A 23141-nucleotide genomic window follows, 5' to 3' on the forward strand; every position below is an offset into this window, starting at 1 on the left:
TGGAGCTTATAGCAAAATTGCTGACATTTCTTCCTTTTCATCAGGCTATTTTATCTCTAATTGATTTTCTTCTTGTAAAAGGTTTGTTTGGAAGAGAAGAACCCCAAACTTTCCAACCTTGCACATGTCATGACTCTTTATAAAACACACAGCTACACGAGGGACTGTACCACATGGGTCAACGTGGTCTGTCGATACCTTCATGAAGCATATGCGGACATTACCTTGAATATGGTTACCTACCTGGCAGAGGTAAGCTCTTCAATTAAGGATAAAATCTGTTATGGTTTCTATGGGTAAAATATGTATGTAAAACGGATAACAGTAGCCTTAACTCATTGATCACCTATTATCTACTGGCATAGATGCTGTATGGAATCATTTAAAATCCTCACAACAACCCAGTGATGTAGGATTCTTTATTTTAACAAAGATTCTGAGGCTCAGCCGGGTTAAGTAATCTGCCACAAGTTTAAGGTGAAATGAGGTGTAGCTGCCCCCGAAGCTTAAACTCCTTTTTACTACACGAATACCTGTCAGACATGGCAGAGATGAGGAGATTTTATCTGCATTATTCTGGGTGTTCAGATCTTATTTAAGGAGTTACTGTGTGGCTTGTATGTTTAATGGTGGTTTGCTCTGAACTCATTAACAAAGCATATATTTTTGAAAACAACTTTTTATCTTCATCTTTTGTGTTTGTTTTTAAAACTGGGATGGGATTTTTGTCCTCATACCAGTGTGTTCCTAGCACATTCATTGCAAACCCCTACTCTCACTTCTGTGTACGCTCATGCTAGAAATACATGCCACTTTCGGCAAGCGATGCAATGTTATTCTTTAGCGACCCCAGACCCCAACTGGTTGACTATACAAGGTCATGAAATCTATGAGGCAAGTGATTGATAGTATTACCCTGTTTTAGCATTTTCAGCGTTTGCTTTTCCTCTCTGGATCTGCGTTCATGCCTCTTGCTGGGGCCTTTTCAGAAGTGATGAAGACAGTCCATTCTAATTTTTCTTGTATTATATCACCAATTCAGAATGCAGAGAGGTTAAGAATCAGTCATTTTCAGAAAGGCTCCATGAGACTGAAAGCCTCTACCTAGAAAAAGGTAGCTGCTTCCTCCACCAGCATATGTAGTTGACCCTGCAGGATTTGGGTTTGCATCACAGATCAGCAATATTGGGCTGTATTCGCACTGTCAACAGCCAAGGATTATTTTGCTCTTTTCACACCCCCATCCCTGGCATTTAAAGAACCTCTCTTAGGTGCCACCCTACTGCTTTTGATAATCACCTTGGTCACATCTGTCCCTGCAAGAGTTACTAATCCAGCACACACGTACCTTAGCACACAAGAAGCACCGGGATAAACAACGCAAACACCCTGCTTCCCAAGGCAGCCAATGCCTGTTGTAAAACAAGGTGAACTGGGAGAGAGCAAGGAGGCAAAATTTGTTTGGTTCACTAGACATAAAAGTTTCAAAAATACAAATGGGCCGTGGTCTGTACATACGATGGAATATTATTCAGGCTTAAAAAGGAATGGAGTACTGACACATGCTACAACATAGATGAACCTTGAAAATATTATGCTAAGTGAAATCAGCCAGACACAAGATGACAAATACATGATTCCACTTATATGAGGAACATAGAAGAGGCAAATTTATAGCCCCTGTTTTACAGTTATAGAGTTTCAGTTTGGGATGATGAACAAGTCCTGGAAATAAATAGTGGTCATGGTTGCGCAACAATGTGGGTGTACTTAATGCCGCTAAATTGTACACCTAGAAATAGTTAAAATGGTAAATTTTATATTATATGTATTTTACCACAATAAAAAAATAAATTAAAGTGGATATCCTAATTTGTTCTATGCTGCCCTTATCAACAATTGTCACCAAAAATTTTATTATAAACTTACCTACTCACTACATATGATATAAATTAACTGCTATTTCAGTTAGTCCCATGTTCTTTCAGGTGTTGGCCAGGTACCTACATATAATTTTAGGCAGCTGTGGTCACTGTCTCCATTGAACCTGCTGTGCTCACTTCACGCTAACTTTGTATGTGTGTATGTGTTGACATAGCTCACGTCTTGTCACTTTCAATAACTGGAATTATATCGTTAACCATCTACCTTTTGTTGCTTGTATTCATAATTTTTTTAAAAATAGTCCTTTGATGCAGACTTTTTATCAGATTATACATAGCTCATTTTTCCTGGTGGCATTTCCCAAAAAATCTATCCAGGTAAAGCTCATGGATACATTTGGGAAAATGTATGCATTTGGGAAATTGGTCTTCACAGAGATTTTCCCAATTTACAATACTACAAACAATGTATAAATATTCAGGTTATCCCATATCCCCACTAAATTCTATCATTTCATTTATACATGTTTTCAGTTGAATATTTTTATTGGTACTTTAAAATTAATCTCTTTATGTATTTCCTTTCCAGTGAAGATATTCCTTTTTTCATACAATAGATTTGTGAAATTGTATATTTCCTCATCTGTTAACTGTTCAGTTATTTCTTTGGGCCACTTTTTTTTTTAAATTTATTTATTGTATTTTTGGCTGCGTTGGGTCTTCATTGCTGCATGTGGGCTTCCTCCAGTTGTGATGAGCGGGGGCTACTCTTCCTTGTAGTGCACGGGTTTCTCATTGCAGTGACTTCTCTCGTTGCAGAGCACGGGCTCTAGGCGCACGGGCTTCAGTAGTTGTGGCACGCGGGCTCTAGAGCGCAGGCTCAGTAGTTATGGCGCACGGGCTTAGTTGCTCCACGGCATGTGAGATCTTCCTGGACCAGGGCTCGAACCCATGTCCCCTGCATTGGCAGGCGGATTCTTAACCATTGCACCACCAGGGAAACCCAGGGCCACTTTTGATGTGGAATTTCAGCATTTATTTGAATCATCTCTATTAATTTTTAATTTTGAATAGTAACCTTTTTCATTATGTCTGTCACATCAGTTTTCTCATTATTTTGCTTTCCTTTTTGAAAATGTCATTGATTTTTTCCCCCGATTATAAAAGCAGTATGTGTTCAAAAATAATTATATTATCTAGGGAGAAACACTTTCAACATTTTGTTGGGTTTACTTCCAGCATTATTTCTATGTAACACACACCCATTCACATCAATGTTGGCATCATCTATTATATAGAAATTATATATCCTTCCTCTTTCACTTAATATCATCTGATATCCTTTACTATCTTTAAAAATGTCATTCTATTGACTGCATGATATTTCATCATACAATTTACCATAATCTATGTATCCATTTCCCTAGTGTTTGACATTTAAATTGCTTACAGAGCTTTCTTGTTTTGTGTGAGTTTTGTTGTTTTTTTTTTTTTTACCATTATAAATAATGCCTTGGTGAAATCTCTTACTTAAATCTTAGTATTTATCTCTAGGTTTGGAAAAGTTCCTAAAAGTGTAATTAGTATTTCAAAAGATATAAACCCTTTTAGTACTGTTGATCTCAATTGCCAAATTATCCAACTTACATTTCCACTGATGTGTAAGAATACTCTTCTTATATGCTCACCAATACTATCATCAATTTCTAATCTTTGCCAATTCCATAACTGATAAATGTGTCTTTCGTTTTCATTTCTATTTTTCAGTCATTAGTGGTGTTTGATGCTTTCCTTTTGAGGTTTATTTTGTTGCACTCCACTGTATAATATTATATTTATAGACTCAGACCTACCTGCGTTGCCTTTGATAATACCTCCATGTCTTCAGTAGTTAGGATTTTCTTTTCCCTCCTAAGGAAATGTGCAATCATAAAGGTACTAGGAAACCCTGGTGCTTCTGTGTGAAAATCTGGTGTCAAGCTGACTCCCTGTGTGCTTTTCCCCACAGCTGCTGGAGAAGGGCCTCCCCAGCATGCAGCAGCCCCTCCTGCAGGTGATCTACAGTCTGCTCAGCTACATGGACCTTTCTGTCGTTCCGGTAAAGCAGTTCAATGTGGAAGTTCTGAAAACCATTGAAAAATACGTGCAAGTGAGTATTTGAACCAGGATGTTTCCAGAAAGTCATTCCAGAAAGATTGAGGCTTTGCATGGAGCTTTCTTTGTACTTGGCCACAGAGCTATATGGGTGCCAGGCTGCATGTTCATTCATTGATACCCATAACATGCTGAGGGCGGCTGAGACGGTGGCCGACCACACCCTGAGCGGTATCCTGAGGCCGCAGTGCGTTCCTGAGCCTTCGGAGGACACCTCTCTGCCTCTTGGACTTCTAGGCTGGGTATTGAAAGCACACTCCTGGCTGGGAGGGTGGGGGCAGGGTCTCCTTTGAGGGGTCCTGTTTCAGTGGAGAAGGAAGAAGCAACTTGCTTGTGCCTGGTTCTAGGCCAGGCGTTTCCAATGCGAACAGTTAATTCAGAGGTTCAAATTGTCCCTTTAGAGTTGAAGGAATTAAGGTTAAGAAAGTGGCATAAATGTACTTGAAAATACTCCAACAAACAAACGTAGTGCACTTGGTAGGTTTCAGAGTTCAAGGGCAAATGCTAGGTTTTTCTCTGGTTAAACTCATTGACTAAAGCCATACAATTTTAAACTTTTTTTTTTCCATCCTCACTTCACCAGTCACATTACTTGCAGAAAATTACTTAATGCTAAAAATGCTTTTCAAGCTTTTTTTTTTTTTCCGAGTGGCATTGCTCCAGTAATAGTTGTACCATGTGGTAGGCATTCATTACCACTTTCTCACTTTACACTCATGAGAGACAGGGGGTCAGTTCACATCTTTCTACTAATCATATGCCCCTAGTTTTTTAAAAAAGTGATTGTTTTATTAGGCTACCTATTCTTAGGCCTGTGGGCCATCCCTGGTACTCAAGATCTTATCTTGAATGGTGGCTAATTTCATATTCAAACCATGACCTCCCGTGTGCAGAATTTAACAGTGAAGGAAATGTGTTTTATTTCATGCACTTTATTCCAAGGCCCAGGCAAATAATAACTTTTATCATGCTAGTTTATCTGTATTCAGTATTTTTGTTGGAGAAGTACCTCAGTCAGCTTGGGGTTGTCAGGGATACAAAGAGGGTGAAACAAATGAGACTTACAGGAAGAGTAGGAGTTTGATAAGGCAATAAGGAGAGGAAGGGCGTTCCAGGATGAGGGAATTGCATGAGGAAAGGCACAGAGGCTAAGAGACCTTGGCTGGTTTGGGCAACTCCAGGAGTTGCCTGGGGGAGATTACCCCTGCAGGCCTTCCTCAAAGAGGGTGGACTCCACCTTGTCCACCAGAGGGAGCCCTTGAAGGAGTTTAAGCAGGGAAGTGGCTTGAGCTGAAGATTCTAGAAAGATCACTGTAGCTGGAGTGGGTTTGATGACGGACCCAAGGAGAGGCTGCAACTGGGGAAACCAGTTAAGAGGCCATTGAAATAGTCCAGGCAGAGGCCAGAGAGGATTCAGCTGAGCCAGTGCCAACAGCAACGGAGGGGACGGGGATCAAGTTCTCAGGAGGGAGGGAAAGAGGGGAGCTAAGAATGGCTCCCAGATTCCTGGGTTAGATCAGGAGGAAGGTGTGGAGAAGAGAAGAGGGCTGAGGGCAGAGGTCAGATGCCCAGGAGCATGTGAGGCAGGAAGAGCCAGAGAAGTAGAAGGAGGACCAGGGACGCTTGGAAACTGGAGGTGGGGAGAATCTTGAGAAACGCTGAGTAGACAGTAGCGTAAACTGCAATGAGGGTTGCTGCAGGGGAGGGGGGCAGTTGTTTGTTTTCTGTTTTGTTTTTCAAACTGAAGAAATACCTCATTAGCAAAAATGGTACCTTGTCATTTTAAACTTTTACTTATTTGAATGTGGACAACACAGGTCTTTTTTATTCTTGTTTCCTAAATGTAGCTCATCTTATGCATAAATTATCTTTTTATGTCATTTGCCTTTTACTTATCGCAGAATTTCCTGCACTGTTTTAAATCAATGAGTTCTGACCGGTCATTAGAAGTTTCGGTAGCTAGCGGCATGTTGTGTGTTTTGTTTTTTTTTTTAATTATTTTTACCCATTGACTGTTTTATTTCCTTCAGAGCGTCCACTGGAGAGAAGCTTTGAATATCTTGAAGCTAGTAGTTTCTCGATCTGCCAGCCTAGTTTTACCTTCCTACCAACACAGTGACCTTTCAAAGATAGAAATACATCGAGTATGGACCAGTGCATCTAAGGAATTACCTGGGAAAACCCTGGACTTTCACTTTGATATTTCAGAGGTATGTTAACTGTTTCTGTAAACTTCAGCATGAATACATAGTGGCAAAGGTCAGAACTAGTTGCCTGGAGAAGGGGAGACTTATTTTACAGTTATGTCAAGTGAAACCTCCTAAGACCTAAATTAGGTTCAACGCATTGTCCTATTCACTGGGGCTCTTCAGTGGCAGCTTTTAGAAATAGAAGCTAGCCTCAGTTGTATAAAAATGACTTCCCCCCAAAAGATAACTTTAAAATGGAATGATCTTAAGCATTTTAAACCATGACCTTCACTCATTCTGTATCTGACAGCTGTCACGTCCTATCTTGTATCCACAACCTTGTTTCCTGAACTGCAGCCAAACCAGCGGATGCCTGAGATTTACAGGAATACGGAATCTGCCTTTGTGGTCACTTCCCCAAGTCACACTGCTTTTTAAACCAGTATAACTACCTAAATTCTTGCCTTGAGGGAGATGGGTGTGAGGAGGGAAGAGACTTATAAACTAAGGAGTTAGGAAGAGAAGAAGACAGAAAATAGTCAGGTTTACCTGCTGGTCCACGAACAAACTTTTGGAAGGCCTGTACTTAACTATTTTAGTCCAAGATGTAAAAATACATTTGCTTTCCTGTCTCCTTTACCCCATGGCCCATAAACCCCCCAAAGCAGAAACAACGGCCTGTCCACTTTGTAAGCAGGGTCTGTACAGTGTCTGATGCATGTTAGGTAGTTCATAAATATTCTTCAGCACGGCTGAGTGGATTCATTCACTAAAGGAATCAACTAGATCTGCTTACATGGAACTCACTCTGTTGTTTAGGTTGTAGCTAGATTGGGTTTTCTCACACAGCAGTCTCATTGACTGTTCATCATTTCAGTACTCAGGAGGAGATGCTGTTGTGCTTCCATTGTGATATTTAGTGTGTATATGATATTAAGGTATCAACTCAGTATTTTGCAATGTTTAACATTTTTTTTTACATTGCTGGGGGTGGGGGAAGCTTACTCTTTGACTTAAGTTTACTCTGTCCCAAAGAGGTACAGAAAACCTGTAGCCAATCCGCCGCATGCCCCGGAGACCCAGCTGCTCCAGAAAGATGTGCCTTGAGAGGCAGGTGGAGAATTACCAGCCAGCGTCTGCCATCTCTGAATGTAGGCCTAGGAACAGGTTTCTGCAGAGACCTCCCTGGGGCTAAAGTTTGGGAGGTGCTGCCTACCCAGCCACCACACTCCAGGACTCTCAGGAAGTGAAATTTCTGAAGTGTTGTCAAGAACCTGGCCCTGACCTCATTCATTAAAATAATTGAAAAGATATAGATAATTTAAATAAATTTTTAAATAATTGAGAGTGTATCAAGATTGGTGATTACAGGTTGGGATGAGGGGAAGGAATTTTGGTCTTGTTTTAACTATAAAGAAAGTCTTTCAAGCTTAAATATCTGAAAACTATTTTGCTTTCCTGCATGTCTTCCTTCTTAACTTTACAATCATTTCCAACGTGTGTTTAAGAACACGCAATTGGGGCTTCCCTGGTGGCGCAGCGGTTGAGAGTCTGCCTGCCGATGCAGGGGGCACAGGTTCGTGCCCCGGTCCGGGAAGATCCCACATGCCGCGGAGCGGCTGGGCCCGTGAGCCATGGCCGCTGAGCCTGCGCATCCGGAGCCTGTGGTCCGCGACAGGAGAGGCCACAACAGTGAGAGGCCTGCGTACCGCAAAAAAAAATGAAAACATAAATAAAAGAAATGTATTTTAAAAATTAAAAAAAAAGAACAAGCAATTGGATTTGTTTTCAGCTGCTAAAGAGGGTGGGACAGTGTTGAAGATACAAAATGATCTGGACTATGTATTTGAACATACGGAAAATGAGCCTCCTTGTAACACTGAACTTCTCTAATCTGAGTTTTAATCAGATAAGCAGTTCTTGGTTGCTGCTGGGATAGAGCGATCCACATACCCCAGAAGTATGAATGAGATAGAAGAACGTGTGCTTCTCTATTCTTTTTTCTCAAGACGCCCATCATCGGGAGGCGATATGATGAACTGCAGAACTCTGCTGGGCGTGATGGGAAGCCCAGGACCATGGCTGTCACCCGGAGTGCGTCTTCCACCTCATCAGGCTCCAACTCCAATGTCCTTGTTCCTGTAAGCTGGAAGAGGCCCCAGTACTCTCAGGTAAAGGGTCCTCGACTCCCAGGATTGGAAGGGAGCTCGGGGACCTATTGAACCCAACTGTGATATGGGATTCCTGCATCCAGCATCCCAATATTTCCCGTCTGGGCATCGACACTTCAGTGATGATGATCTCGCAGTATTCTGTATCCCGAGGGAACCCATTTTATCTTTGAACAGTTCATTACATTGAGTTGAAGTCTGACACTCTCTTGCTTCTTCTCATTGGTCCTTGTTCTCTTAAGGCTTAGAAAATGCAATTGGATCTGTCTTTCACATGGCAGCCCTTCAAACACTTAAAGAAACTCTCCCCCCTCTGCCACTCACCCGAATCAGTCCTCTTTTCTCCAAGTAATACATCCTTAGTTCTCCTAACCAATCCTGCATAACAGGGCCACACCCCAATGACCATTCTGGCTGCAGTCCTACAAGCCTGCCCTCCAGTCAGTGGGCTCCATGCACACCTGACCCTGCAGAGCATGGTGGGTGGCCAGATTTCTCTGTGGTTCTGTCATCTGTATTCACTTTCTGGGTGACTGCATCACAGCGTTGATGTCACTGGAGTGAAACCCATGCATTATTTGGGGCTCTTTTGGAGACATATGCCAGAAGCCCAGTGGAAAACTACCTTAAGTGGAAAGGGAATGTGTTAACTCCTGTATCATAACTTCAGGCAGAACTGGATTGTAGCACACACCATCCTTAGACCCTCTCTGTCCTTCTCACTGCCCCCACCTTCTCTTCCCAAAGTCTCAGACCTGCTCTCCTCCCTGCTGACCTCATTCTCAGGCAGACTGTTCCAACGTGAGGCCCAGCAACCTCTTGCAGCTCCAGATTTACATGGTCTTTGGCTCTGACGATTTCAGGACAGAGACCTCCCCTCCCCAGCGTCGTAGCAATTCCGGAGAAAGGGCTCTGTGCAAGAGAGGCAGAGTCCCATTTGGCGGGAGAAGAGCCATCCCAAGATAAAAAGAGGGACTGCATTACCGGAGGAAGGCGAAGTGGGTGCTGCTGGGTGCTGCGCAGAGAGAAACCCTTTGTTTGCACGCCCAGCAGGACTCATCCTCACTCTCAGAGTTTAGGGAAGTGGAGCTTAGAGCACGGCGCCTACTCACTGCCTGCTTGAATAGAGAGCCCGCCCTACTTTCTTGGGAATTTGGAAAAGAGAAGACAAATGTCCAGCCCAATTCCATGCTCCTCTACATTCATTCCTTCCCAGAATTGTAAAGTGCCCACTAAAACTTAGGGAAATAGGTTAGTGAATCTCTTGCCATTCTTCAACATCAAGGTCCTCCTGTCTTTGACCTTGAAATGACACCATATTGAGTGAGTGTCCCGTCTATAATTTGAAAAGAAGGATGCAGGGAACTGAGTTCCATTAAGAAGGAAAATCTATGAGTGATATTGGCCTCCTTGCAGTCTGCATATTAAATCAGATTAAAAGGGAAAAAAATCATGTTCAGGAGAGGAGGACGATTGCTTTAAGAGCAATTCTGAAGCACATTCACGTTTTTTAGGCTCTGGTTACCCATCCTTTTCATTCTCAACTCACCAGTCACTCTGAGACCTAGTTTGTCTATGTCATTGGGAAATGTGAAGGTTTGTAGAAGAATCCCTGTGCCTAAGGAACTGAAAAGTAAGGTTTACAAAGAACAGCAAAAGGAATTCTATCCATTTAATTATAGGAAGAATAAATTGAGAAAGATTTAATATGCCTTGCAAATAATCGAATTTAATTCTGCAGAAAGTAAATTTATCCTCCCATTTGAGGAAAAGAGAATTGTGTTGTCATATAATAGATTTAATTTAGGTGTAAGGAAAGGCTTGCTAATGATTGGAAGTTGTAGCACACAAGAAAGATTATCAAGGGGAGTAATGAATATCTGCTGGAGAACCAAGGGGTTGACTTTCACATCCCCTCCCTCGGGAAAACTTAGATCAGCACTGTCCAGTAGAAACAGAATGTGAGCCTCATTTTCAATTTTCTAATAGTCACCTTTTGGAAAAAAAACAGGTAAAGTTAATTTTAATAACACATTTTAGTTAATCTAATATATCTAAAATATTATTTTTTAACATATAATCAGTATTTTACAATTATTGGTGAGATATTTTACATTCTCTTTTCATACCTACTCTTCATGTATCTTATATCTGCATTCTCACTGGCCACATTTCCGGTGGGTTAGCCCTTTGTGGCTGATGGCTACACTACTGGAGTAGATTTGATCACAGGACCCCATGAGTAAAACCTGCCTGTGTGTTTCTCTTCCAGAAGAGGACGAAAGAGAAGTTGGTACACGTCCTTTCTCTGTGTGGCCAAGAAGTCGGATTAAGCAAAAATCCATCAGTAAGTTCTGTCCTATATCACATTTATTTTGGTGTCATAACCTTTTTACCTTTGGTCAGTTTTTGCCTTTGCTCATGTAGTTTGGAGGTTTCAACTATGAATTACAAGTATGATATCCATCATCTAGATCAAACCCTTAGATTATTTCTCTCCATAGTATGATTTTTAATCTCAGTTCAGAAACAATGAAAGATGTTATTGGCTATTTGCCCCAGTTGGTAAATAAAAACTCAGTTATTTTAATTTTTTTAATAACTTGGATATTTTTAATAAATATGCCCAGACTTTCTTAAAATATGTATATGTGACTGTCTTCTGCACCACCATATATGATACACGTTCCTTTTCGGTGTAATTTTACTCTCTGTACACACATCTGTTACCGTGATGTCACTATTTCACTCATGTCCAATAAAGGCAAAAATAGTGATATATTATCATGTTTTTTGTCCTATAAACTTCCACTGAGGAACTTCCCTGGCGGTCCAGTGGTTAAGACTCCATGCTTCCACTTCAGGGGGCATGAGTTCGAGCCCCGGTCAGGGAAGTAAGATCCCGTGTGAAGCGCGGCCAAAAAAAAAAAAACAAACACAAACCAACAAACAAAAAACTTCTACTGACGTTACAGTTGCACAAAAATGCCATTGGGCTTTGAAATAAATGAATAATTGAAGTCTTAGAAGTTAGCTTCTGAAGCTTTTATAAAATTTAGAAAATTCAAATTGTGTGTGTGAGAATATTGTAGCAAAAACAATAAAAATCTCAGGGTTTGGTTTTACCAGGTATTTTTATTTCATCTATCTCACAGCATCTTTATTAGTAACCAGAAAAGAAAATAGCAAACTAAGTAACTTCCCAAGTAAGAAGTAGCAAACAGTGTCTCTGGGGAACTACTTTTAAAATTCCAAAATGTATATACTAATGTAATTCATGAGCAGGTGAAATATGAGACTCATAGGTTCGAGCTCAAGTGCAAGTTGCTACTTGTAATCGTCTGGGAATGTGCCCCAGCCAGAAGGGTGGCCTCCGCTGAAGTCACCTTCTGAGTTATTGATCAGTGGGTTTGCTGCTGCTCCTGTGACATCATTGAGGGCAGAGGGACGAGGAGATAGTGTGGGGTAGATGGAGCCCCCCAGCCTGAAAGGGAGAGGAATGGGAGCCCTTTACCTCTGCAGTGGCATAGCCAGAGAGGTCCATTTCTTACCACCCCTGCGGTTACACTGTCTCCTTCAGATCCAAACCGCCTGTTTCTGTGCCAGGCTTTTCTAGCTAGAAATGTTTACTATGTTACAAATAAGAAAAGTGGCACTAACAAGGAAAGGGAGGCCTCGGCTGAGGGAATCAGAATTCTAGTCTCTCATCTCTCACTGACTAGTTGGCTGGTCCTCAGTGCTATTTATCTCATAGACCCATTTGCAATCCCTGTACAGACTGTGTATCTTGTACCATTTTATGAAAACCTAGTGCAAATCCTATGACTGCTCTTAAACACTGGAGAAAAAAAAAGAATGTTTAAAATCCATTCCCGGGCTTCCCTGGTGGCGCAGTGGTTGAGAATCCACCCGCCAATGCAGAGGACACGGGTTCAAGCCCTGGTCCGGGAAGATCCCACATGCCGCAGAGCAACTAAGCCCGTGCGCCACAACTACTGAAGCCCGCATGCCTAGAGCCCGAGCTCCGCAACAAGAGAAGCCACCGCAATGAGAAGCCCGTGCACCGCAACGAAGAGTAGCCCCCCGCTCGCCGCAACTAGAGAAAAAGCCCACGCTCGGCAACAAAGACCTAACACAGCCAAAAAGAAAGAGAGAAATTTTTAAAAAATAATTTAAAAAAATAAAATCCATTTCCGCCCCTTTTTTTTCCTTTTGAGAGATATTTGTGATATTTAAATTCTTATAAATGACTTGCTTACTTTCAAGGAAGACCAAGACGTTATAACGGTTAAATAAAGAATACTGTTCATTTTATTTAAAATCAGTCTATGTTCAGGAGAGGCTGGAGAGCAAAACATTTAGATTTATTTGAAGTCTGTTATTTCTACAGAGTTATATTAAAATGGCCCAAGTGAAATGGACCTAAACATAGAAGTTAATTTAAAAATATTAACATACTAAAATTTTAATAGAAAAAAAAGTTTTGTTTGAATCAACAGGACAGGACTTTTAAGTATGAATTATGAGCACGGCTGCTCAGCTTCTCCTCTGTAATTCAAATGAACAAGTACTGTATTTCCTGACTTATGTTTCTTTTTCCCTGCCGGTTCCTGGTTTATCTCTAAGAGGGTTAAATACTTTGCTCTCACAGTTCGTTCTACAATAACATATCTTGGCATCAGTAGTCCTTAAAATCTTTCATGATAATATGTATGTGATGTGTATGTGTGTGTGAATCTGTACAGTTTCTAACCTCGGTAAGTGCAGAAACATTGGAAAATTTCTTGGCTGCTGTAGACTGTGAACATACACTCAGTTGTCACACACACACACGCACACACACGCACACACGCATGTAGGATACACTTTTCATTAAGAAGCAGCGATTTGACTCTTGAACAGTTTCCTAGTGTGTGAACTTGCATCTTCGCAATGAGTTTAATCTGAAGGCGCCTGTCCAACATAAATAATAAAAGAGCATTCTAAAAATACCCACTTAAGGAATTAGGTGTGTACTGGAAATACAGTGCTCTGAGGAGCCAGTTACACTTTTTGTAGCACAAACAAAGAAGGGAGAGCGGTTTCTCAGCAGAGGACTCTTGGTTCGTAGGTGATTTTCTCGTCGTGTGGGGACTTGGATCTGCTGGAGCATCAGACGAGCCTAGTGTCCTCCGAGGACGGCACCCGGGACCAGGAGAACATGGACGACACCAACAGTGAGCAGCAGTTCCGGGTCTTTAGAGACTTCGATTTCCTAGACGTGGAGCTGGAGGATGGAGAGGTACGGCCAGGCTCGGTGAAAACCATCCGCTCAGCCTTTTCCTTGACTAACAGAACAGTTTCTTTCTATCTGCTAAATAATGAGTTCTTTCATTAGAAAGCTGTAAACTTTATTTTTAATCAATTTATTCAAAGTACAGCAGCTTAACTTTGGCAAAAGTCACCACAAGCTTCCTGTCTAAGCCCACAGCCAAAGCCACCAAGTTCTTTCTAAATGGCAAAGATCTGACTTTGAATGACCATACAGAGACTCTGTGTGTGTGTAGTCCAAAGGTGAACTTTAAAAAAAAAATCACAGAAGCATTCAAGGTCTGAGCCTGTTCTCTGGTACCTGGGTAAAACAGGCTAAGCATTTTATTATTTTCAATGTGCAATTGCTCTCATGGGTTGACGTCAAAGCTTGCCTGCTGCAACCTGCGATCAGAGCCCAGGGGCCCCGGCATCTTTGTGCTGTTTGATGAAATCCTCAGAACTTGAAACTAGATTTAACATACAAGAGCTCTTGGCTCTGCTTTCAGTTGGTTCTTGACACCTGGAGTAGCTGAATTCAAGTATCAACAGGCAGATGCAGATCTGTTTATCTGAATGATAATCATGGTAATAAGACCCTTTCCGTTATGAGTCATGTTTTTGAAAACCTGAGGTTGCAAGGAGGAGCATCATTTCAGTAGCTCAGGGGCATGTTCCAGCTGAGAGGCAGGCTTTTTCCTCCTGGGATGGACACTATGTTCCCTGAAGTGGGGTTGGCATCTGTAATAAAGCCTGGTACCCAGCCTGGCATGTGGTGGGATCCACATACTTCAGCTCACATTTAACCAAGCACACTCTATTTCCCAGACAAAGAAAGGGCTTTCTGCTAGCCGTACAGTTAAAATGGAGGCTCAAATTCAAAGTTTGTCATATCCTATGGCAGGTAGGCACCTCCTAATTTAACGATAAACTTGTGGGAAATGATGCTTCAAGTAACTGCTTACCTTCCCTAAAAGGATATTATTGCTGACCAATCCACTTATGTCAAGGCAAGGCCACGGAGCTGGACAAGCTCTCTTGAGCTCTATTTTTGTCCTTACTGGCCACTGACTGCCCTGGCTGTTTGTGCCAGCAAGGAAGAATCATGTTCTCAAAATGAAGAACGTTTTCTTTACCAATTCTTTCCCTGGAAGCAAGTTTAGCAGATCCAGTCCTTTAAGAGTATAAAGGCACCAACTGCAAGGCATCTTTAAAATGCGTACGCTTTCATCTTGAATTGTTCTCAAGCCAGTAAAAAGCATTGCAGAGTTTTCTGACTGTTAACCATAATTAGTGATAAAGAAATCAATTGCTAAATGCTGTGAGGATTGTTTAAAAAGTCTAATGCAAAATACAGCTGTTTTGAATACTTTCGAAATGATCCAGAGGTATATGGAATGTCAAAAGTTTAGCTTCCTGGTCTGAGCAACTGACCTAATCTTTGCTCTTAGGCTAGAATTCAAGCTTGGGCACCCTCTTCAGGGGTTAAACTATGGAGAGAAAAATTGATGAAACAAGAGAGGCATCATTTTTCACTGTCAGCCAAAGAAAAATGTGTTACGTGAAGGGACCTAGGAGGAATGGTGTCAGAGAAATCAGAAACAATTTCAGAACAACTAACAAATTTAATTTCTATCAAAATAAAGTAAGGAAAACCATAGATGCCCATCACTTGAAAATAAATATTATACTAGTATTTTTCAAGGACAATAAATAATGATTACTAGGCCTTCCTTCTAGTGTTCTCGCTATTGTCCTGGCCAACAAGAACTGAAAAATCATAGTGATTATTTTATCTTGTATGATTAAGATTTTATAAGAAGTTAAAGAATGTGAAAGTATATATTTTATCCAAATAAAATTAACCATTTGAGAATATTTTGCTACTTCTCAATAAGGTTATAATAAGGGATCCTTGCGAGCTTACAGAGTGGTAGAGTGAAAATGCAAGGGCTTTGGAGTCAGGCAGGTCCAACTCTGACTTTCAGCTCTGCCACTGACCCAGCTCAAGCCTGGATGCAGTTTCTCTTGGCATCCCCATCTATCGAATGGGAGTGATAATACCTGCCTATAGAGTTGACGTAAGGATCAAGTAAGATGACCTATGTAAAGCTTTTAGCATAATTTCAGGTAGTAGGCATTCTAAATATCTGTTCCTTTGTACTGTCTGTGGTGAATAATTTCAGTATTTCCTCATCTGCGAAAGGTAAGCATATTTGGCTTCTAGATCAACACACATTTACTAAAAAAAAAAAAAGACAAGGTTTTTGTCATGTCTATTCCTTTTCATTAAATAGTCTCAGAATTTATTGACTAATATCTTTAAGGGTTTGCCTTTGAACTTCTCAGAATCTTTAAAGGGTGCTGTGTCTTTGCTATTAATTGCACCTCAGCAGTGAAACAGATCATGATCACAAACACTTCTGGTTTTGTGTGCAGGATCAGGTGATGCCACCTTTTTTCCCCAGCTGATGACCCTCATTAGTCTTTCCATGACGCTTCACGATTTTCTCACAAATAAAAATTCAGGCATTCCAGAAAAAAAGTGTTGAGGAGACCAAAGTTGTCACTGAAGTGGAAAGCTATTTCAGAAATTTTATTTATGATTTGTTACCAATTACATCATCCACCGCTAAGAGGTTTGGAATTTCCGGTGTTTCATACTAATTTTTCTTTATGGGGTTAGTGTATCTTTGTCTTTTTCTTTAAGTTGCATCTACTGACATATATACTGTTAGCACTGTTAGTTGCTGTTGTGTTAAAACTAAGACAAATGCACTTGAGTATCTAATATAATCATTTTAAATAGACCTCTTATTTGTTTTTCTGTCCATTCAATCTGCTACACAGGAACTTCAGGTAAGACGATGCTATTTTCAATTCAGATGCACTAGTAGATGTTTTGCATCATTGCAGATTTATAACTGCATAACTGCTTTTTCCCCCCTTCGAGAGTATGTATGCCTATTTGCACATTTACACTGAGATGTGTGTGATAGAAGTATTTTTCTTGGTTGCTGTAGAAGGGAAATATTTTCTGAAGTATAAATATTAGATAGTTTTAAAATCTTTATATGTTTAGTTCTGGAAGTTGCATGATTATATCTCTTGAGAGAGAGTGAGTTTTTAAATATGATCCATGGAAATCCTATAATTTCTCATTAGGCAGTTGCACAGCTGGATTGGTTTTGCTGTTAAATTCTTTTATTAAAAGTGAAATCAAGAAGCTGCATCTAACAATATACCACATATACTGCCAATCAATTCCTTTTATTTTCCAGGAATTAGGAGCTATCTTTGGATGGTGACTATATTAAATTTCATCCAAATGAGGACCCTTTTCAAGAAAAAGGGGCCCGGTAATAATTACACTCAGACAACAGGCATAAGCTGGCATTATCCTGGGCAAACTGACCTATAATCACCCTGTATCTATGTCATATAGACTTACTCTAAGTAGGTACATTTGAGAGAACATATTTTGACCATCCAAGTTCCTTCAACAATAATTCTTATTTTTTGGAACTCCAGGATCAAAGAATACGATTTCCAACATTTCTGGAACAGTCAGTCGTGAATACTTTCTCATCTCAGTGTAAATCCTGAGTGGTTATTTAAGTTTGATAACTGACATATGCAAATTGTCCATCAGGAATAGTTAGCCATCTTCTAAATTATCTCACACATAGAAAATCTCACTTAATCAGTGAAACACTCTTTTGGCTTTTGACCCTGTAGGTAACATAAAATGCAAATCTGACATTTGGGTGTGGGGAAGTTGGAAGGTGGCTCTCCCAATAGGGGTATTCCTGTGCTATGAGAAGGCCCAGTTGACTTTTAATCACCACCGACTTTAACGTAGACTAGGCTACTGTTCCATCTCAATCCCTCAGCTACCACCGAGGAAACAGTTTCAACATCTTTGCCTCTAATGGAGGTATTGCATCCTCTTGCAAGACACCCAGATATTGTTCCTGCAAGAACAACTTCCCTGACTCCCAGTTCCCATGCCTGATTGATTCAGATCTTCACCTGAGCTGCAATCAAATTAACAGCAATGGCAGTCTATACCCAGTGTAGCATTCTCTGGCCCTAGGTGTCTGTATTTCTCTGCAAGCTCAGTGCAGCCCAGGTTCAGTGTGGGAGACATCCAGAACTGCTGCCTGAGACAGTTCATCTAACCCGTCCATTGATTTGGTAGAAGAGAATCTGTTTTGGGAATTAGGTTTTACAGTTGTACGTTTTTCCCAGTAACTTTTACATTCTTTTTTCTCCGTATTGTAATCTCATTTTTCTTTACCCTCTTTATTTCTTCACACATTGAGTTTTCTTTTTCTTCCTAGAACTCTTGCCTCTTCCACATTTTTTTCATTTTTTCACTGAAACAGCTATTTTAAAACACCAGCACAACAGTCAGCCTTTTCTACCAGGAAAAAAAATCATTTGGTGGTAATTTATCACAGCACTTACAGATAAAAGGTACAAATACAGCTATAAACTATGGAAAGCATATTTTGAGTCTTATAATCAAACAGTCCTAAGAACAATCATAAATATCATAAATGGGGTGAATAATGCTAATTTCCATATCATATCCAGAATGTGTTCAGGATTCTTACCTGTTGCCTTCCACCATGAATAGCCAAAACAGACTTTGGAAAAGCTAAGCATCTATTATATGAGAGATCTGTGAGAATGGTAAGATTCATTTCATTAGCAGCCAGAAAAAATAGACCCTTAAAATCAGAGGAAAATTAATAAAGTTAATGCTCATTAATTTTAATAGTAATTTACATCTCTCACTGAAATTATATTATTATGCTATTTACTGAGCTCTCATCAGAAAGTTATTTATGGGAGTTCCCTGGCGGCATAGTGGTTAGGATTCGGTGCTTTCACTGCAGAGGCCCAGGTTCAATCCCTGGTTGGGGAACCATCCCACATGCCATGTGGTATGGCCAGAATACAAAAAAATAAAATAAAATAAATAAAACATCACATTTTAAAAAAAGTTATTTATGTCAGTGAACCATCAGTGTTTCAAATGACTGATATAAATAAGATCCTGTGCTAGATTTTATTCAGATTACCTATTTGTTTAGGTTAAAATTTGCTCACCAATGAGCTAGTAATATTTCTCTAGCTTTATTCCTATCTTAACAGAGAGAAAAATAAAACCCAGATTGGTTTTCAGAAAAAAAATTTTATGTGCATCACATAAGCTTATTTAATATCTGATGGTTTGTAGAGAAAATCTGAGCTGTATCTAAAATCTTTAACACTCTACATTGCCACTTAGCCCAGTTCTCAGTGCAAATGTACAATCCAGCAATAATCCTCGGTACCGAGTCAGTCCATTCAGGTCTAGGGAAGGAACTGTTTTCTATATTGGGACAATTATTTAAAGATGAGCCTAAAACAAAACTGAAGCCTTGCTGCTCTGGCCTCTGCGTAGTGCATGATTGTCCGACTGTGCCCAGCTGCTCTCTGATACCCCTTAACGCTGCATTTTATCTGTGAAAACTGCTGCGGCAGAAACAGCCTGGAATGTTTACCTAATGCTCTTCTACTTAATACCCAGGGGGTGTGGAACGTGCCACAGGCGGAGCTCCTACTTTTTCTCCTTCTGAAAAGAGTACTAAACAGGGGTGGGGTTTGGGGAGGGAACATCTCTTTTGAAGTTGTTTTAATATTAACAGTCTCGTTCTGACAGATTTTTGTTAACACGGATCATTTAGAGAGTATCCCAAAATCAACTTGTTAAAACACAAGACGTTACCCACTGTGCCAGAGTAGAGTGTATATCATGTCTACCTATGATTTAATCCTCATTTTGGTGAAAACAGTGTGCTTCTTACTACTTTTCACATCATGTGAGCAAAATGTTTGGTGCCCAAGGCCATGAGGGCTTGAGAGTTCATAATGAAAAATTTTATTACTAAGCTGTGGCTAATCGACTGTGTAAAGGCGTGAGTGCAGGAGGATTCGGGCCTTAAAAAAGCAGCTGATGGTGTGATTTCAGGGCGAGAGTATGGACAATTTCAACTGGGGAGTCCGCAGGCGTTCTCTGGATAGTCTGGACAAGTGTGATATGCAGCTTCTGGAGGAGCGCCAGCTTTCAGGAAGTTCTCCCAGCCTAAATAAAATGAACCACGAGGATTCCGATGAGTCCTCCGAAGAGGAGGATCTCACCACCAGCCAGATCCTGGAGCACGCTGACCTAGTAAGTAGGAACTCTCCACCTACTCTTCCCAAGACGTTGGGAGACTTCTTTTTGTGATTCAAGCAGTAGTGCAGTTTCCAGTTGCAGCTAAAGAAACTTGCTACAGCTGCTAAACGCAACTCTGAAACATAAGGTGGTGTCTGATTCTAACCGGTCTCTTCTCTGTAGGTTGCAAATGGAAACAAACACTGGGGTTTTTATAAGCCCTGAATGCCATCAAATCCGTTCAGGCCTAGATTTTCCCCAAAAAACTTTTATTATGCTGAAATCTTTTTTTTTTTTTAATTCCTCAGACATCTGAAGTTTGAGGAAATATGACACAGACATTTTGATGGGGTTATCTGGAAATAGAAGTGTTTGTATTGCTCAGTGCTGGGCCTTGCCAGCCAGTGTGCTTAAGTTCTAATGACAGTGAAGTATGTAAAACAGTTATTACCTGTCCACCAAAAACTAGCTTGTACATTGGTTTGTACTCTTATGTAAAGAATAACTAGAGCTTTTAAAGAATGGGAACGCCACACTCTGTTTTATTTCCTATGCTTTCTCAACAGATCATGAATCTCTCCCCTTCTGAAGAGACTCATCCCATGGAACTCACGACCACCTGCGATATGACCCCCGCTGACCCTCATGCCTTTAACACCAGAATGGCTAGCTTTGACGCTTCTCTGCCTGATATGAATAATCTTCAGATTTCTGAGGGTTCAAAGGTGAAGAGATTTTGGCAATCGTTGATTGTCGTTTTCTTTAAAAAAAAAATGTACTTCCAATTTTCTGAGCATTCTTAGCAGGTTATAAGTGGAGGGACTATCTTTATTTTCTTTCTTTCTTTTTTGAAGTAGTTGAGTTTGTGCCCCTAAACCTAGGTTTTGAAGTTGCTTTATTCTCACAGATCTGAGTGGCCATCTTGCTGTTGGTTGAAGGAGATTTGATTTGAGGTCCTTTTAAAATGAAACATTTTGCATTTTCCATAGAGCACAAACACTGGTCGTGTTTTGCCATTTGATTAATGGCAAAACAAATTGGTATATGTCGGAGATTGCTGAGACTGGGAAACTGCTGTTCTTTGTCATGACTTTTATAAAACAATCTGCTAAGTGAGGTGTGGGTGTATGCCTGTATCGGGGGGAAATTTTTTCCTATGTGGGAACCAATTTTACAATCTGTACATTGATTCTGTTCTCGCCTTTGGCTGACTATCAGAATTTTCAATATCAATCACAGTATTATGCACAAAACTGTCCTAGCCAGGCTCTCTGAGGAGAAAAGTAAGTAAATGGATACAATTTCCTGATTTAAAAGGTCAGCTTTAAAAAAAAAAAATCTAAAAATGTGTATTTCATTTAAGGTTTATTTTATCAATATTTCCATAAATGACCTTGTCCATAAAACTATCAACTCCCACACTGTGTTCACATATGTGCCCACATAAATGCCCATTAGTACAGAATTTTATTTTCTTACATTAGAAATACCAAAATAACCTATTGCTGTTAGGATAAAGTTTTCTTTATCTTTAGTTTGGTTATGGTGGTATAAGTTTAAGGAGAAAATGAAATAGAAAAAAATTTACAAAAGTATATTCTTTCTGATGCTTCTACTAGAAAAGTATAATACTGGCTATTCTGTATTCTTTTACAGTGTGCTAAAAAGTATGTCTGTGATCTAGCAAAATCTAATCTACTTTAAACCAAGGGCAACCAATGAAACTGCAATCACCTAAAAATATTGAAGCTTAAAAACTAATTATTTCTAAGACTTCCCCATTGCAAAAGGACTATGCTTAGGATTCTTAGAATTAGCAGAGTCCTTTTTTAGCCAAAAAAGGGGCCAGAAAGAAAACTGTCTGAGATTAAACTTCATGGAAAGGACATCACAAAATAAATGTGAAGTTATTAGCATTTATTATTTCTCAGTCTTGCAATAGTCATTTTCTCAACTTTTCTATTTTGAATGCTAAGTTATATAATTCCTTATACAAAGCATTGCCTAAGGAGTAATATTTTCATGGACTCACACAGAAATCTATCAAGGATTCTGTCAAGGAAAGGCTGAGTCTAATTTCTGAAAAGCTATATCTGTTTTTCACATCAGCTGGGCTTCTGCAATGTTTGATGTATCTGTGATGTCAGAAAGAGAAAATAGAAAATATTTTTATAAGAACTCAGCCCACCCCTAATAGATTAAGTCTATATACACTAATAACCCAGGCCAGTCAGCAGTCTCGTTGGAACCACTCTAGTTTTAAAAAGCAGGAAGATGTAAATCAACTATACTCCAATAAAAATTAATTTAAAAATAAATAAATAATAAAATAAAATATAGTGCTCTGCCCACTCATCAGACACAAGAAAGCAGTGAATCTTCTGGCCAAAATTAAGCTGGTTAACTGCATGGCTATCAACCTAGACAGTTACTGTTTACATTCATAATTTGGGGTAAAGGATAAATGAGTTTTTAACAACAACAAAAATTATATGAAGTGGACCATTAATGAAATTCTAACTGGACAGAAACTAAATATTTTTTAATGGCAATAGTAAATGTTTTAAAGATAAAAAAATAAAAATAAAATAAATAAAAAGCAAGCAGCAGCAGATATGGATACGCCTCTGAAACACAGTATTTATGAGCAATTCCTTCAAAGACATGAGATAACCTATTTCTCTAACATATCTGTAAACATTTCTAATTTCCCTATTTAATCCTAGACCCGAAATACTAAATGGGCAGCCAGATGTCAGCCCACGATAACTCTCTAATTCATATATACATCTATTTCGCCTTGATTTTGTTTTTGTTTTAAGAAAATGACTCACTGAACCATGTATGTGTGATTTCTTCCTCTCCTCTTCTGCTCTGTGATCCAGTTGCCTTCCTTCCTCTCCCAAAGAACAATCAGTTCTCCAGATGATTCCCCCTGGCCCAGGTTCAAGCCCAGCCTCTTTTTCCATTTGACTTGCTACGTCTTTTTCCTGCCCCTCGGTGATCCCAGCTCTGCCTGCCCTAGAGCCCTTTCATCTCGCAGATCATTCTACATTTTATAGCAACGTGAGAGCAGCCTCTCATATCTATTATCTTCAAGGGATATTCCCAAGAGTAAAGCATATGTGTATATGGATCTCGGAGGATTTTCAGCATGGAAAGGCCTGTCAACGTGGCAGGCTTGGTGAATAACTCTGGATCACTTGTGAGCACCGCAGACACTCCTGGAGCCTTTATTATGCCAGGC

The 23141-nt window shown here is 40.0% G+C and overlaps 1 protein-coding gene across 7 annotated transcripts in view; it reads left to right on the forward strand.

Moving 5' to 3' along the window:
* Positions 1-23141, forward strand: part of FRY (FRY microtubule binding protein) — a 425215-nt gene that overhangs the window by 372596 nt on the left and 29478 nt on the right. For all 7 annotated transcript variants that reach the window (XM_079902875.1, XM_079902874.1, XM_079902876.1 and 4 more), the window contains 8 exons: positions 82-252; positions 3892-4032; positions 6068-6247; positions 8236-8397; positions 10670-10744; positions 13508-13678; positions 19709-19909; positions 20461-20619. In XM_079902875.1, coding sequence (XP_079759001.1) covers positions 82-252; positions 3892-4032; positions 6068-6247; positions 8236-8397; positions 10670-10744; positions 13508-13678; positions 19709-19909; positions 20461-20619 — 1260 coding nt within the window. The remainder of the gene's footprint in view (positions 1-81; positions 253-3891; positions 4033-6067; positions 6248-8235; positions 8398-10669; positions 10745-13507; positions 13679-19708; positions 19910-20460; positions 20620-23141) is intronic.

Source organism: Stenella coeruleoalba (assembly GCF_951394435.1).
Source record: "Stenella coeruleoalba genome assembly, chromosome: 18".
NCBI classification, from domain to species: Eukaryota; Metazoa; Chordata; class Mammalia; order Artiodactyla; family Delphinidae; genus Stenella; species Stenella coeruleoalba.